This window comes from Miscanthus floridulus, unplaced genomic scaffold (genome assembly GCF_019320115.1).
Source record: "Miscanthus floridulus cultivar M001 unplaced genomic scaffold, ASM1932011v1 fs_201_2_3, whole genome shotgun sequence".
Taxonomy (NCBI): domain Eukaryota; kingdom Viridiplantae; phylum Streptophyta; class Magnoliopsida; order Poales; family Poaceae; genus Miscanthus; species Miscanthus floridulus.
In genome coordinates this window covers 122839-140003 of record NW_027096371.1, presented here as the reverse complement: position 1 = coordinate 140003, position 17165 = coordinate 122839, and the positions used below count along the sequence as shown (strand labels likewise).

At 45.9% G+C, this 17165-nt stretch overlaps 1 protein-coding gene across 1 annotated transcript; it reads left to right on the top strand.

The window, feature by feature from the left end:
- The first annotated feature begins 244 nt into the window (after positions 1-244).
- LOC136530784 (putative glycine-rich cell wall structural protein 1) lies at positions 245-1056 on the top strand. The gene has a single exon (XM_066523509.1). It carries the CDS (start codon positions 245-247, stop codon positions 833-835), a length of 591 nt encoding a protein of 196 aa, XP_066379606.1. The 3' UTR covers positions 836-1056.
- The last annotated feature ends 16109 nt before the right edge of the window (positions 1057-17165 follow it).

The following is a 17165-nucleotide window of genomic DNA, read 5'->3' as shown; positions in this document are numbered from 1 at the left end:
TAAAGAGAGCGTAACAAGTACTACTTTGCAACTTGCATATACTTAATGTTCAAGTAAAGGAGCTCCATTAATTACAGTGGATTTTAAAAGCTTCCACTTGGTCTCCTATTGAAACACTGCTACCATTAACGTGTGCAAGCTATGAAAGTAAAGAACCACTGCGTGGTCTCCAACACTATAAATACCCATGCAGCATTCACTGGGAACTCATCTCAACTCAAACACTCTATAGTGGTGGCTCACAATGGCTAGCACAAAGCTAATATCACTAGGACTCATTGTCCTCATGAGCATGGGATTAGCCAATGCTGTAAGGGTGGCTAGATACTCTAGTGCTGATGGGACCGGCACTGGAGGGGGAGGGGGCGGCGGATATGCGAACGGCGGGGGATTAGGGTCTGGGTCTGGCACCGGATCGGGTGATAGTAGTCCTTATGGTGCCCATGCAAGTGCTGGAGGGGGTGGTGCAGGTGGTGGAACTAGCCAATATGGTGGGTCCGGATATGGTTCAGGGTTAGGGTCAGGTTCAGGATCTAGTACATATAGTCAAGGAGTGTATTCAGAATTTGGTCCAAATGGAGGAGAATCTTCTAATGCTGGTGGTGCCGGTGGTGGTGGGGGTGGAGGACAAGCTGGAGGTGCTTGGAATTCCAATGCTCAAGGATCCAGTAGCGGCACCGGTTCTGGCTCTAGTTATGCTAACAGGTATTGGGATGGTTCAAGTGATGCGGGTGCAAGTGCTAATGGCATTGGTAGTGGCACAGGAAATAGTGAGAATGGTGGTGGTGGCGGTGGTTCTGGTGCCGGAACTGGATATGGCAATGCCTACCCATAAATTCCATATAAGCCAATCTAAAGTTGGAGCCCATGGTCATCCTTCCTTGTTTGAAGCCGTAGAGTTATTTGTTTTCTTTGTCCCTTTGTTACACTTTTGTTAGTATTAAATTAATAAAGGGTCCAACTGTTCTAGCAATAGTAGCAGTCTTGTAAGGTCCTTATATGAAGATGTTGTAACCATGTCTGTTTGTGAAAGGAAAAAATAACTTGTCCATCGCATGTGGCCACTATATCTAAAAAAATACTACGTTCTCTTTGGAGTGATTAAGTTGAGACGCCTACACCGTGCATGTTCGCATGATTATCAAAATAGTATATACCGATGAACTAGCTAGAGTAGTTTATATCACTTACGACGATAACTCCATCTAGGTCAATCCAGCCTACACTACTGGATCCGACGCCTTTGCCGAGTGCCGGCCGCACTCGGCAAAGAAGTGGTCGGCAAAGGAATCTTTGCCGAGTGCCACGTGGCAGGCACTCGGCAAAGGATTTGCCGAGTGCCACACTAGCACTCGGCAAAGGTAACGGGCGCCGTCAACTTGACGGCACCCTTTGCCGAGTGCCGACGTGTTAGGTACTCGGCAAAGGAATTTTTTTTTGAAAATTTCTTCGCCGAGTGCTGACGTGTCAGGCACTCGGCATTTTTTTTTGAAAAATTCTTTGCCGAGTGCTGGCACTCGGCAAAGGTTTGGTCACTTTGCCGAGTGCCACGCCAGCAGTCGGCAAAGCTGGGCTCTGCTGGGAAAAATGCCCAGCTTTGCCGAGTGCTGGCACTCGGCAAAGCTGGATTTTTTTTGTTTTTTTTTCTGTTTTCTTGCATTCCAGACATGCAATTTCACATATATTCATGATAATAAACTAGAATATCACATAAAAATCACATTTCATCATCAAATGACGTCTCAACACGATATAAGTTCATAACAAGTTCATAACATGTCCAAAACCTACAAGAAAACAACGGCGCGAAGGTCGATAATCACAGCGGCATGAAGGCCGACATCACAGCGGCACGAAGGCCGACAACTCCACAAGCGGGCAGTAGAGGTACCTAGCTCGACCCGGCGTCCCCAGGGGCCCCAGAGCCCCCACCTTGCTCCCACAGAGACCACCCTGACTGCGGCGCCGCCTGGAACATCGAGTAGGGCCCGGGTGCCCCTGCTGCGTCGGTGGAGGAGGAGCGGTACCTGGCCACGTGAAGCCCTGAGTCGGGAAGGTCGGGTGAGCCGGCCACTCGTGCGGTGGAGAAGGGCCCAGTGGAGGGCTGGCACCTGGAGGAGTCGGGTTCTAACCCGCCGACTGTTCCTGCACAAAGGACAAGTGATCTCATTAGTACCTGCAAGATGGCCGCACAAGCTAAAGCAACAGGCAATATACTCACCGGAGTTGCTATAGGAGTAGGCACAGGAAAAGGTGGTGGAGCGAAGATCGAGGCAGGGAGCTCGTGCTGCTGCATTCTCGGGATCTGAAGGCCCCGGAAGTAGGCGGCAAAGTCCTGCATCTGACGCTGGTAGTGCTGCGTGACAGCCGCCAGCTACCGCTGATGGGCCACCGCCATGTTCTGCTGGTTCGTCTACAATTGTGCGATCTGGGCCTGCAATATTACACCCGCAAAGTTGATGGTATGTGAAAGCAAGGTACATGTGTGAAACGAGTGAACGACGAATGAAACTGCACTTACCTGAAATGCCGAGAACATTTGCGCGTTGCTCGGCTGCCGAGGCGCTATGGGGATGTCGGAGGAGCTCCTGGTCCCGTCTCGTTGAATCTAGCTCAGCGTGGGAACAGAGGACGACTTGATGGCGCTGTTGGCCATCCAGTACCTGGCTGTGCTGCTTCCCTCCTCCCAACCTCATCAAGAGGTCTGTGTCCAGGGGGTCGGTGGCGGGGTCGAACGTCTCCCCATGGCGCTGGCGAGCCAGCGGAGGTGTACTCAGGCGAGCTTGGGGTAGACGCTCGTGTTGGTGTATGCGTCGGGCCCTGTCTGCCGGGTCGTAGACGTTGTCCACCACCAGTCACTTTGCCCTTGTGAGCAAGGGCGTACCCCCGTGAACTCGTTGATGACCTACCCACCATGCGACTGTGTCTGCGAGGAAAACACAAACATGGTTACAAGTAATGACAATTGAGCGCTAGAATTAATAGATCAACAGAAGCATACCCATCTTTCCATGAACACTGGGAGGGACTGGTTCCCTTGGTGGTGTGGTGCCCCTCGCATCTATAGGCGGCGCTCCCGACATTCTCTGCGCCTCTGGTACGCCGCGTCCATGGTCCACTCACGCACAATGGCCGCCCAACAGTCCTTGTAGTTGTCGCACCACCCCGGACACATCTGCATGACATCAAGTATTTGACATGCCAGAAGATGAATTGAATGTTTCACGGAAGGAATCACAATGAATGTTTCCTACTTAATTACCTGCATGTACTGTGCCTCTGTGAGGTCGGTCTCCCTCTGGAGTATCATCTCCCTGACTTGCGGCTTCTTCACCACCTGGCCAAGCACGTCGGCGTAGTAGCTGATGACGCACTGGAGATGCGCCTCATGGTACAGGTCCTTGAGACGATCTTTGCAGACCGCCTCTTGCACTCATGCTGCATGCTGCTCTCTCCCCTCCTCGCACGTGAAGAAGTCCTGCACACAGACATCATGTATCATTTCATTGTTTCAAGAACGTCCAACGAATGCATAGTATTGAGAAATGCGGTGCGATGAAAATACTCACCCAGAACTCCCTCTTGATCATCGCCGCAAGGGTATCATCGTTGGAGTCCGTGACGCTGGAGAAGTGCTCCCACTTCATGGGCGCTTGTACCTCACCCTTGTGGGTGACGAAGCCAGGGTAGTACTCCCTAATCAGCAGGCCCTGGATGCCATTGATATGGCATGAACCAGCTCCATCCGCTCACAAACGTCCAACTACTGCACGAGTCATTAACAACAATTGTTAGTCTACAGTTCGATTTTCAACATGTCATATGAACAAGTAGTGAAATCAACAATGGTTACTTACGTCTCACCCACGGGTCGAATCACCGGGCGGCGGGAAGGGAGCGGCCATGGCTTGGGGAGCGACGAGGGCCCACGCTGGTAGGGCTTGCTCGAACCTGAGGAAGTCGTCTCGCCTGGTGTCGGCTCGCCCCCGTCGTTGTCGTCATTCGTCGCCACTAGTCACCGGTCGTCGTCGTCGTCCCACCTTGCGGGTGTAACTAGAACCGACCAATTATACGAAATTAAGTAAGAAAATCATCCACCAGAGCAGACGATTTAGCAAACTTAAGCCCGTATAACCCAGTAGTCTGTGAAATCACGAAGGATTTCAAACCAACTCACATCCCAGCCAAGATCGTAATAAGTTTAGCGGTCACCATCACATATTACATAAAAGTTCGCATCTCAGATACATCAGAGTTTAAGCATAGTTATTACAAAATGAGTTCGAATAAAAGTAGCGAAAGCCATTTGTTCAAAACCACACACACTCACACGGAGTTCAAATACAGTGCCAGCTAATGATCATCTCCAACAAAAGCATCAGACGAGACATAAGGAATGACCATGCCCATGGTCCTAAGCATCACCCATCGCAGGATAAAGGCAGTTGATACAGTAGCCGTAATACATCTGCCCATATGCAACAAGTGGGAATAAAACCCTAAATACGAGAAGGTACTCAGCTAGACTTACTCGACATAACCGAAATAAGTGACACCAAGGATTATGAAGGCTTTATAGTAGGGTAGCTGACTCATTTGCAAAGAAAGCATTTTTAGCATTTCAAGAACCTTTCTAAAAGCATTATTGCCAAATTAATTATTTATAACCTGTCGACTAGATTTGCACCTACACTAGAGCAACTAGGTGATTAAGCCAATAATGATAATCAATGATCATTAAACAACTTCCATAATGTCATATTCATTATAACTGTCCAAATGTTCCATCAACATTACTACGATGAAGCTACTCAAGTCAAGTGCTCACTATCCAGGAGCGATGGCGATTCGAATCGATTCCTAACCAGCTGGTGATTTATTCCTTACACAAACCTCACTCACCCGCTAAAGTGAGATATTGATCACCGAGTCAACTATCCAGGAATCTCGAGTTTGCCAGGAACCACATGTACTCGGGGGCCGACCGGTCTTATCATCTTGCCCCCGTGTCCTACCACACCTGCTCCCGCATAGTGCGCTGCGGGCAATCTACTCGGCCCGAATAATCTTCCAGCTTTGCGGTCGGAAGGTACTTTATCCGGCCAGCTAAATGTAAGGCATGCGTTCAACATGACTCGAGGCCCAACAATGATCGGTCCTTAGTCGACACAGATGGAAAGCACTACAGTTCAAAACTCTGTAAGTCTCCGTCCGGTCTCAACTTCATTTAACACTTAGTTATACCATGACTTCATAGTCATCCAAGCAGATCTAGGTAACCACCTATAGCTCGTAGGTGACAGGAAATCACCCGACTTCTACTGGTCTAAGCCAGCTAAGCATTGACTCGACCGCGGATACCAGGGTAACAAGGATATAGTATAACAAAGGTAGACAAGGTATAATGCAGCAATGGTTGCAAACAACTCCTGAACGTAATGCATCAATTAAAGTAAAGCATTGAATTAAAAATTGCAAACCGGGAGAAAATGCTCCGGGGCTTGCCTCTCTCGAAGGAGCTCGGGCGGTGATCGGGGCACTCCGGAAGTTCCTCAACGTCCTCCTTGTCGGCTTCGGGCACTTCCTGCGGCTGCACCTCGAGCTGCTCCTCAGGCTCCTCGGGTATGATGACTGGGTTCTTGGTTTGCGATCCTATATGATGCAATGTGCGTAAGTGCTTATGCCATCAGTGCATTGGATGAGATGAATACAATGGATATGCTTGAATGCAAGGTAGTCAACATCATCCAAGAACATATACTACAAGCACATGTCATCTACTGCATTCTCTTCTACTACTAATATGCTAAGTCAACACATCTCATTAAATGCTTCAAAGATACACCAAAACCAAAGCTTCACTAATTTCTTAATCACACATAAAGCAACACTTGATTAAACCCTAATTAATAATAGGTTTGAATAGTAACATCTATTTTTATGGTAGTCTTAGAAAATTACCATAGCACAGTACTACCCTAAGTAGTCTACCATCAGATTTTCATGGTATTTGAATGAGTGGATTAGCCTACACAAAAATAACAAGCTATGGCATGATTATGAACATGAAAATACTTTGTACTATGAAAAGTGTCAAACAACAGAGTTAGCATTTTTCCTATGTTCTACACAATAAATAATCACTGTACAAAAATTATCACATGCATGTTTTATACAATCTTTGCTCTCTAGCAAAAATAACAAAAATCAGCCATTAAAGGTACTTGAACTACACCTCATATTTTTTTCTACAGTACATGCATGACACATATTTTTCCTAGGAAGTACATTACATAAGAAGATTAACAAACTTAGAAATCATATTTTTCTGAAGCCTATAGGTTTTTCTACACATTTTTCAAGTTATCAGCAATATCAAGGATTAAATAAAGCTCTACAGAAAAGTATCTCAAAAATGACATGCAATAATTTTCTCATGTAGATCTGGTGACAAGGAACCTAGAAAAATTTATTTCAATAGATTTGGAGCAAATTTGAGTATACAAATATTTTCCAAATCATTTCTCTTTTCAAATAATAAAAGAAAAACTGAAAACGTAATTTTCCTATTACTACTAGGCCGGCCCGTGGGAACCAACTGGCCCATGGCCACTTTTGGCCTGTGCAGTCCGAGCGAAGGGAAAGGGTGGCCTGGCTCGGGGCTTCGGCCCACGGCCACTTGGCCCAGCTCGGCCGAGGCGAAACGGTCACGCCCCGCCGGCGCTCCGGACGACACGGTGGCGCGGCATGCTCGCGTGCGGGCACCTCCCGGCCACAGCAAGGCACAGGGGGGGGCGCACAAGATGTGCAAGGGCAAGGCGGGCATGGTGCGCGTGGAAGGAGGAAGATAGGAAGGTAGAGCCGGGCTGTCCGCGCGGGCACGAGCTCCAGCGAGCTCGGCCACGGTGGTGCGGAGACGAAAACCGACCACAACCGCCTCTCACCTCGATGACAGCGGCCGAACGTAGGCGCAAATGATGGAGTTTGACGAGGCGGAGCTATGGACTAGAAGTATGTGGTGGAGGTGCGGTGGAGCTCGCGCGAGGCGGCGGCAGAGGTGGTGCGGTGCTCAGCGGCGCTGTGCTCTGCCGTGGCGAGAGGAGGGGCGAGCACGGGAGAGCGAGAGAGCAGGCGAGAGTGAGTGGAGAGGAGCACAGCACAGTCGGCAAAAGAAGGCGCACGCGTGGAGGCGGAGTCAGGCCATGGCTGCCGCGCGGTGGACGTCGCCGGCGCATGGTCGCCACGCGGCGATCGCGTTCTGACGCGGTCGGGAAACTGCGCGGTGCAGCGCGGAGGCAGGCCAGATGCACGCGGGGCTGGGCTGGGCCGAGGCAAGGTGGGCTGGCGCGGGCGCGGGAGGTTCGCTGGGCTGGCTTGGGTCGTGGGCCGAGAAACGGGGCGACGGCCCGCGAAAGGAGAAAACATTTTTCTAAATTTCTATTTTTAATAAATTTTCAAATATCAGTTTTCAAATATCATTTTGAGCAAGAAAATGACATCTTTTGAAAATGGCCCAAAAATAAAAGTTGCTTAGAATTTAATCCTCTACAACTTTGCTTTTATGTCCAAAGTCCAATTCTTGCTAGATTTTGAATTATAAATTTAAAGTCAATTTTAACTCAAAACCCTAATTTTGGAGAATTATTTTTAAAGCAAAATTTGGCAATAATTTAAATACAAACTTTGCTCCAAAAATTGTGCTAGATAATTCTAGATGATTTACAATCATTGCCAAACAAGTTCTACTAACCTAGCAAGCATAATGAGGGCAAAAACAACTCTAAACAAGTGTATGCAACATTCATGTTTCACAAGCATGTTTCATATGTTTCGAAGCAGTGTTTCAGTTGTTATTTACATGATTAGGCATGTATGATTAGGATGCTTGATGATGCATGTTATGCATGATTTGTAGTGCCTAAATGCTGGCATAACACCGGGGTGTTACAACTCTCCCCCCTTATAAAAATCTTGTCCCAAGATTTGGGTGACGAACCATTTGTTATAAAAATCTTCATAAGCTTTTTGTAGATATTCTCCCGTTTCCCAAGTTGCATCTCCCTCATCATGATGATCCCACTGTATCTTGTATGTTTTCACCACACTATTCTGAAGTAGTACGTTCTTTAGTGTCTAACACACGGACCGGTTGCTCACGATACACCAAATCTGATTTGAGTTGGATACCTCGAGGTTCTATTCTTTCCTCCGGAACACGCAAACATTTCTTGAGATGTGATACATGGAAAACTAGGAAGACGGTACTCATTGTCTTAGGTAACTCTAACTTGTAGGCTACTGGACCTCTTTTTTCCAAGATCCTGTATGGTCCTACGAATCTAGCGGCAAGCTTTCTTCGGACTCCAAACCTTTTCTTCTTCATTGGCGTGACCTTCAGATAAACATAGTCACCAACTTCAAACACAAGGGGTCTCCTTCTTCTGTCTGCATAACTTTTCTGATGTGATTGAGCTGCCTTCATATTTTGCTGAATAATATGAACTTTCTTCTTAGCTTCTTCTACAAAGTCAATGCCATAATACCTTCTATCTCCAGGCTTGACCCAATTTAATGGTGTTCTACATTTTCTGCCATACAAAGCTTCGAATGGAGCCATCTTGATGCTTTCTTGATAACTATTATTATAAGAAAACTCAGCTAATGGTAACCATGACTCCCATGATCCCTTAGAAGACAACACACAGGCTCTTAACATATCCTCCAAAATAGCATTCACTCGTTCAGTCTGACCATCTATCTGAGGATGATAAGCGGTACTACGAATCAAACTAGTTCCTAAGCCTTTGTGTAAATGTTCCCAAAAGTGAGCCATGAACTGTGACCCTCTATCAGATACTATAGTCCTTGGTATACCATGCAACCTCACAATTTCTATGATATACTTCTTGGCATATTGAGATGGTCGATAAGTTGTCTTGACAAGTAGGAAATGAGCGGTCTTAGTAAGACGATCCACAATCACCCAAATCGAATCATGAGTAGTGGGCAAACCCGAGATAAAATCCATACTTATATCATCCCACTTCCAACTAGGGACTGACAAGGGTTGCAACATACCGGCAGGTTTCATATGAATGGCTTTCACTCTACAACATGTGTCACATCTGGCGACATATGCTGTAACTTCTTTCTTCATTTTGGTCCACCAATATCGAGGTCTTAGTTCTTGATACATCTTACTACTTCCCGGATGGATAGATAGCTTAGAAAGGTGAGCTTCATCTATGAGTTTATTCCTAAGCTCTCAATCCTTGGGAACCACAAGATGGTCGTCAAACCACAACACGCCCTGTTCATCCACTTTAAAGTGCTGAGATGGCTTTTCTTTTATTTTCTCTTTGATGTGGAATATTCCCTTGTCGGTTTTCTGGCCTTCTATTATCTTACTCTCCAAAGAGCAACTAATCTGAATACTATGTAACATAGCAGGATGCATCAGATCGAACCCATCTTCAAGTAACGGCTGCACATTCAAGTAATGTGACTTTCTGCTCAAAGCATCTGCCACTACATTGGCTTTTCTAGGATGATATTGCACATTCAAGTTGTAATCTTTGATCAATTCCAACCATCTGCGCTATCTCATGTTCAGCTCGGGTTGGGTAAAGATGTACTTGAGACTCTTGTGATCTATGAAAATGTTGCACACATTACCAAGTAGATAATGTCTCCAAATTTTTAGGGCATGCACAACTACAGCAAGTTCAAGATCATGTGTTGGATAGTTGACCTCGTGCTTTCTCAATTGACGTGAGGCATAAGCAATAACTCTCCTTTCTTGCATAAGAACATAGCCCAATCTAGTTTTCGATGCGTTGCAAAACACATCAAATGGTTTCTCGATATCTGGTTGTGCTAGAACAGGAGTAGTGGTCAACAGTTTCTGCAAAGTGTGGAAAGCTGCTTCACACTCCTCTATCCACACAAACTTGTGATCCTTCTATAGCAGACTTGTCATCGGCTTGGCAATCTTTGAGAAGTCTGGTATAAAGCAATGGTAGTAACTAGCTAGTCCTAAGAAACTTCTAATCTCAGGAACTGTGGTCGGTGCCTTCCAATCCATAACCTCTTGCACCTTACTTAGGATCGACTAAAACTCCATTTTCTGACAGAATGTGACCAAGGAAAGGAACTTTCTTCAACCAGAATTCGCATTTGCTAAACTTAGCATACAACTTATGATCTCTAAGTCTGGTCAAGACAATTCTCAGATGCTCTTCATGATCCTTCTCGTTCTCGGAGTACACTAGAATGTCATCGATGAACACCACCACGAACTTATCCAATTATGGCATGAAAACTATATTCATCAAAAACATAAATTATGTAGGAGCATTTGTTAAGCCAAAGGACATGACAAGATACTCATACAACCCATATCTGGTGGAAAATGTAGTTTTTGGTATATCTTGTGGCCTAATCTTGATCTGATGATAACCAGATCTCAAATCTATCTTTGAGAACACCTTAGCCTTGGCTAACTGGTCAAACAGAACATCAATATGAGGCAAGGGATACTTATTCTTGATGGTTACAGTGTTAAGTGGCCTGTAATCTACACACATTCTCAACGTGCCCTCTTTCTTCTTCTTCACAAACAAGGCGGGACATCCCCATTCAGACTTGCTTGGCCAGATAAACCCCTTTTTCGATAAATCTTCTAGTTGCTTCTTCAGCTCAGCTAATTCATCTAGAGGCATCCGATAGGGTCTCCTTGAAATCGGAGCTGTTCCGGGGATTAACTCAATTCCAAACTCAATATCCCTATCCGGCGGAAAGACTAGGTAGCTCATCCGGGAATACATCCAGAAATTCACACACTACCGGAATTTGATGAATAGGAATGACTGTCATAGCATATGTCACACTTATAAGGTCTGTTCTCTGAGGCAATGGTACTTGGAAAGTACCCTCACCCAGGGGATCCTTAAGGGTAAGTACTCGACTTCCAGTATCTATGACTGCTCCCCAATCCTTCATCTAATTCATCCCTATAATGACATCAAAAACTAGTCCAAGCATAACTATCAAGTTCACTCGAAACTTCCTGCTACCTAATTCAAGGGTTACCCCTCGAACCATCCGGTTGGTCAAAACATCAGCCCCTACTGAACTTATACGGTAACCATGCCCCAATTCTGTGCATAGTTGTTCATGTTTCTATGCAAATGCTTGACTCATAAAAGAACGCGATGATCCAGAATCAAATAGAACAACTGCAGGGTTTTCGTTGACAGGAAACTTACCAGCGGTTACGGGCTCTCCCTCAGGAATTTCATCCATAGTCATACTATGCACCCTAGCATTATAAGTCTGCTACTTCTTCTTGGGCGGATAAGGACAAAACCTTGAGAAGTGGCTGGGTTGGTCACAATTGTAGCAGGGTCCCCTCACTATCCCAGCAGATCCCATAGCTCCCTTGGAACTGCCTTGTACCACGGTTGCGGCTGCCTTGTTAGACCATACTGCCATCTTGTAAGGCTTCTGGGGTCCACGGAAATTCTGACTTCTCTGCTAAGGTGGCCTAAACCTCGCGCCAGGTGCTGATGGACGATAGGGAGGACAACCTCCTGTAGGTGCTCTTGCTTGGGAAGGACCACCCTCTAGTGCTCTCTTGCGAGTCTTGGCTGTGGTGCTGGCATTGTTATTCTTTTCCTGCTTCAGACAGTCGCTGATGAAGTCATTGAATCTGATGCAGTTGTTGGTACCCACATGCTTCATCATTTTTGGATTGAGTCCCCTCTTGAAACTGGCTATTCTCTTAGCATCGGTGTCAACCATGTCGGGAGCATAACGACACAAGTTGTTGAAGGCATGCAAATATTGCGTCACGGTCTTGGTGCCCTAATTCAACGCCAAGAACTCTCCCAACTTCATCTCGATCAGCCTGGGTGGAATATAAACTCCATGGAAGGCCTCAGCGAACTCTCTCCACGAAATCTGAGCATTTGGAGGGAAGGTGGTGCGATGGTGCTTCCACCACATTCCCGCTGGTCCTTGCAACTGATGTGCAGCATACTCCATTTTCAATACCTCAGTCATCCTCAACACATGGAATTTATCTTCCATAGTGTTGATCCATTCCTCAGCATCAAGTGGCTCTATTGCTTCCTTGAATATTGGTGGCCTGGTGTCCATAAAATCTTTGAAGCTGCTATATTGGTTCACCCCAATGCCACCACCCTGATTGTTACCGCACTGAACGTTGTTGGCGATAGTACGCAGAAAATCCTCCATGTTCTTCTGGGATTGTTCCGCGTTGCGCTGACTCCCGAGCAACTGTGTGAGGAACATCTCTGGGGTAAACAGGGGAGGAGGTGGCAAATGCGGTTCATGGGGAGGCTCATTGTTGTTGCTGTGGTTTCCACCACCACCACCGGTCCCCGCACCGTTAGCACCGGTCTCAGCGGCCTCATACATGGTATGGCGAGTGTTTGCCATCTGCATATTTCAGCAACAAGTAATGATTGAGTGAAGCTGTAATAATTGCGAGTGAAGGAAAAATTATGCCATACTGAATTTACTGGAGAGAATAAATTCATACAATAAAACAGAGGCACAACAATCGCATCCCAATTAAAACAACATCACTTAATCAAATTACTTCAACAACAAACATCGCGTCCATACAACCAAATTGCCAGCATACATACACTGGACTTTTATGCGTTCAGATATCGCATTCTTAATCAAGTTCCAACCACATGCCAAGTCTCATAAGTTCGAAGCAAAACACATTAGGTTACATGCCAACAAAAGAAAGGTCATCGCGATAGGACCTAGATACTAGTGCAAGGCAACTAGCCTACTCCTCGGGGCCATCATCGGGATCGGAGACGTCACCATCGCCCCTAGGTGAAACTATAGGCTTGTCCTCATTGTAGTCGTCGATGTCCATGCCAGTGGTGTCTGGTGGAGCATATGGGCCAACCCCATTGTAGAGCGCATGAAACTCCTCGCGCAGGTTGCCGTTGTACTCCTCTAGCTCATTGACCCTCTATAGTAGAAGGTCCCTCTCGTCCCAGGCTTCATTCCTTTCCTGAACCAACTGTCCAATCATGCGGTCTGCATTGTTGTTGGCTTGAGTCAACGTATGCACCCGCTGCATAGCTCTATCACCTCTCTCAACCGCCTGGTTCTGCTATAAGTTCATATCAGCCAACTGCTCCTGCAAACTAGCTATAGCACGTGCCTATCTCTTCTTCTACTTTCTCCCCTTGAGCTTATCATGACCACGTAAGCCAGTCAAAGTCCAGTAGGTACTCTCAAGACCTTCATACGCTCTGATGGCGGTGAACATAGCACTCATAGCTTGATTATTGCTAGCCTATCCCTCAGCTAGACCTCTGACCAAGGCACTTCCCTGAGGCTGAACCCAAATAGCATCACGAGGATCATCCCTAGGAAAAGTGCCAGCTAGAGCTGACTGCAAGCTCACTAGGAAATCTGCTCATGATATCCCTGATGACACAGGAAAGCTGCTCCCTCTACACCCTCAGCAGGAGTGCGACCCTCAAACTCCAAGTGCCAACCATCCCAATCTGGAGCATCACCGAGAGCAGGAACCGTGATCTCTACCACTGCAAGTCCATCCTCTGCTAACTGGCTCTCATTCCAAGAGTACACTGGCTCTTGACCCTCTGGGTACCCCACATCATGGAGCACTCTCCAAAGCAAGGTCGGCATGCTAAACTCACTCAAGAAGGTGTCCGTGGTGCGGTGCTCCCTCAGGGCCAACAGATGTCGAGGTGCTCTTCCTCCGGTGGACTTACGGGCAGTTTGCTTCATGCGGGCCATCTGTAGCAAAAGTTCTTTTGTTACCCTGTGGAAACATATTTTAGGTGATACAACTTTTATCAAAATGAGATAATCAATTTATAAGGGGAGGAATGCATGACATGAATGAAAGGCACAAGTAATATGATGTATGTACGTGCCGTACGTTCTCACAAACTTATGAAATAATTAATTTCTAGCGACGAATTCGGTGGCATACAAACGATCTCTCAAATACGTAGCTAATACGTTCTACACGATAGCGTTGTTATGTACCTGCAGAAGATTCATTTCAGCCCAATTCCCAATGAATGCATAAAAGCAGTAAATTTTTATCTACACGCTCTACACGAATCCCCAGATACGTGTACAATGGTAGTAACTACCCGAACCATCGTCCTATTGACGGCATCGCCTCAACTGATGGAAGACCCACACATGAGATACCTTTGTAAAACATGTAATTACTCCAGCATCATATAAGCATTCACCCTAGATCGGCGGTGTATTCGATCATGCTCTCACAACTCACACTTACCGAGGCGTAGAGGCAATTGATCCATACACTACCACTCAAACAAGTGGCACTCATACAATAGCACGCCGTATGAGCGATGAAAGAGAAATATGATGCGAAAACCCCAAGTCAGTACTTAATTAAGCCACCTAGAGTCCTTAACTGGGCATAAAGGATATGACCACTGGTACACTTTTTAGTTTGGAAATCATGTTTTTCAAATGCCTTTTTATTTTAAATACACTTATGAACAGTAACATGCTAAACCATGCTCTGATATCAGCTGTAACAGAACCGACCAATTATACGAAATTAAGTAAGAAAATCATCCACCAGAGCAGACGATTTAGCAAACTTAAGCCCGTATAACCCGGTAGTCCGTGAAATCACGAAGGATTTCAAACCAACTCACATCCCAGCCAAGATCGTAATAAGTTTAGCGGTCACCATCACATATTACATAAAAGTTCGCATCTCAGATACATCAGAGTTTAAGCATAGTTATTATAAAACGAGTTCGAATAAAAGTAGCGGAAGCCATTTGTTCAAAACCACACACACTCACACGGAAGTTCAAATACAGTGCCAGCTAATGATCATCTCCAACAAAAGCATCAGACTGAGACATAAGGAATGACCATGCCCATGGTCCTAAGCATCACCCAGTCGCAGGATAAAGGCAGTTGATACAGTAGCCGTAATACATCTGCCCATCTGCAACAAGTGGGAATAAAACCCTGAGTACGAGAAGGTACTCAGCTAGACTTACCCGACATAACCGAAAATAAGTGACACCAAGGATTATGAAGGCTTTATAGTAGGGTAGCTGACTCATTTGCAAAGAAAGCATTTTTAGCATTTCAAGAACCTTTCTAAAAGCATTATTGCCAAATTAATTATTTATAACCTGTCGACTAGATTTGCACCTACACTAGAGCAACCAGGTGATTAAGCCAATAATGATAACCAATGATCATTAAACAACTTCCATAATGTCATATTCATTATAACTATCCAAGTGTTCCATCAACATTACTACGATGAAGTCACTCAAGTCAAGTGCTCACTATCCAGGAGCGATGGCGATTCGAATCGATTCCTAACCAGCGTGGAGGCGGAGTCAGGCCATGGCTGCCGCGCGGCGAGCGTTGCCACGCGGCGATCGCGTTCTGACGTGTTCGGGACGTGGCGCGGGCAAACGGCGCGGCGCAGCGCGGAGGCAGGCCAGACGCGTGCGGGGCTGGGCTGGGCCGAGGAGAGGTGGGCTGGCGCGGGCACGGGAGGTTCGCTGGGCCTGGCTTCAGGCCGTGGGCCGAGAAACGGGGCGACAGGCCCGCGAAAGGAGAAAACATTTTTCTAAATTTCTATTTTTAATAAATTTTCAAATATCAGTTTTCAAATATCATTTTGAGCAAGAAAATGACATCTTTTGAAAATGGCCCAAAAATAAAAGTTGCTTAGAATTTAATCCTCTACAACTTTGCTTTTATGTCCAAAGTCCAATTCTTGCTAGATTTTGAATTATAAATTTAAAGTCAATTTTAACTCAAAACCCTAATTTTGGAGAATTATTTTGAAAGCAAAATTTGGCAATAATTTAAATACAAACTTTGCTCCAAAAATTGTGCTAAATAATTCTAGATGATTTACAATCATTGCCAAACAAGTTCTACTAACCTAGCAAGCATAATGAGGGCAAAAACAACTCTAAACAAGTGTATGCAACATTCATGTTTCACAAGCATGTTTCGTATGTTTCGAAGCAGTGTTTCAGTTGTTATTTACATGATTAGGCATGTATGATTAGGATGCTTGATGATGCATGATATGCATGATTTGCAGTGCCTAAATGCTGGCATAACACCAGGGGTGTTACAGCGGGGCTCCTAGAACTGCAGTCTCCTCGTCGACGTGTGACGTCCGCTAGCCCCCCCTACTGGTCGACGGCTCCACCAACTGCTCCTCCTCATCGTCGTCGGCGGCGGTCGCCTACTCCTCGTGGTGGATCTAGTGCTGCGAGCGGACCTGTCGATGCGGCCGCTGCCGCCTTCCACCCTGGCATTTTGTCGAGTGCCTGCAATGACAAAGATTAAAACAGTTAGCATAAATAACTGACAAGTACTTGTAAAGAAACATAATTGCAAGGTAATAATAATAACAATATAGTATTACATGAATTAGAAATTATCTCCACGAACGGCAATATGGCTGGCGTGTAGTCGTCATCACTATTGTCGTCATCACTATCAATATTGTCGAGCTCTCTTAAGTGTCGGGCATCATCTCCATCGTCCTCATCATCTCCATCGTCATCATCATCTACATCGTCCTCAACTCCATCATGCTCCATCTACCATCGCTCAAGGATTTGTAAGTCCTCAGCATCCTTCACCTCATCACCCTCGTCCTCATCGATGTCGTTGTCTACTTCCATGCCCATGAGCGAAAGAATGTCTACCTCCAAACTCCCTTCTAGCCCCTTAGGTTGATAGAACTCATCTTTGTTTGGGTCAAAGTTGTAATCATCATCGTTTGGGAGAGCCGCTTTACCACGCGGTGAGACCAAGTGCACAAGGCTCCAACCCGCAAGCTTCTCGTCTTTTTGGCACGCCCATGGGAGGTAATACACTTGCGTGGCATGTCGGTTAGCCACAATATAGACATCGTCTCCTTTATAGTTGGAATCCTAGTCGAATTTCAACTTGCCCAATCTTAAGGTCTTTTTTCATGACATCAAGATCGAACCAATGGCATTTGAATACCACTGGCTTAAAAGCTTTGGCACCCTTAAATTTGAGCTCATATATCTCTTTGACTATGCCATAATAGTCCTTCTCATCCAGTGCCAGGG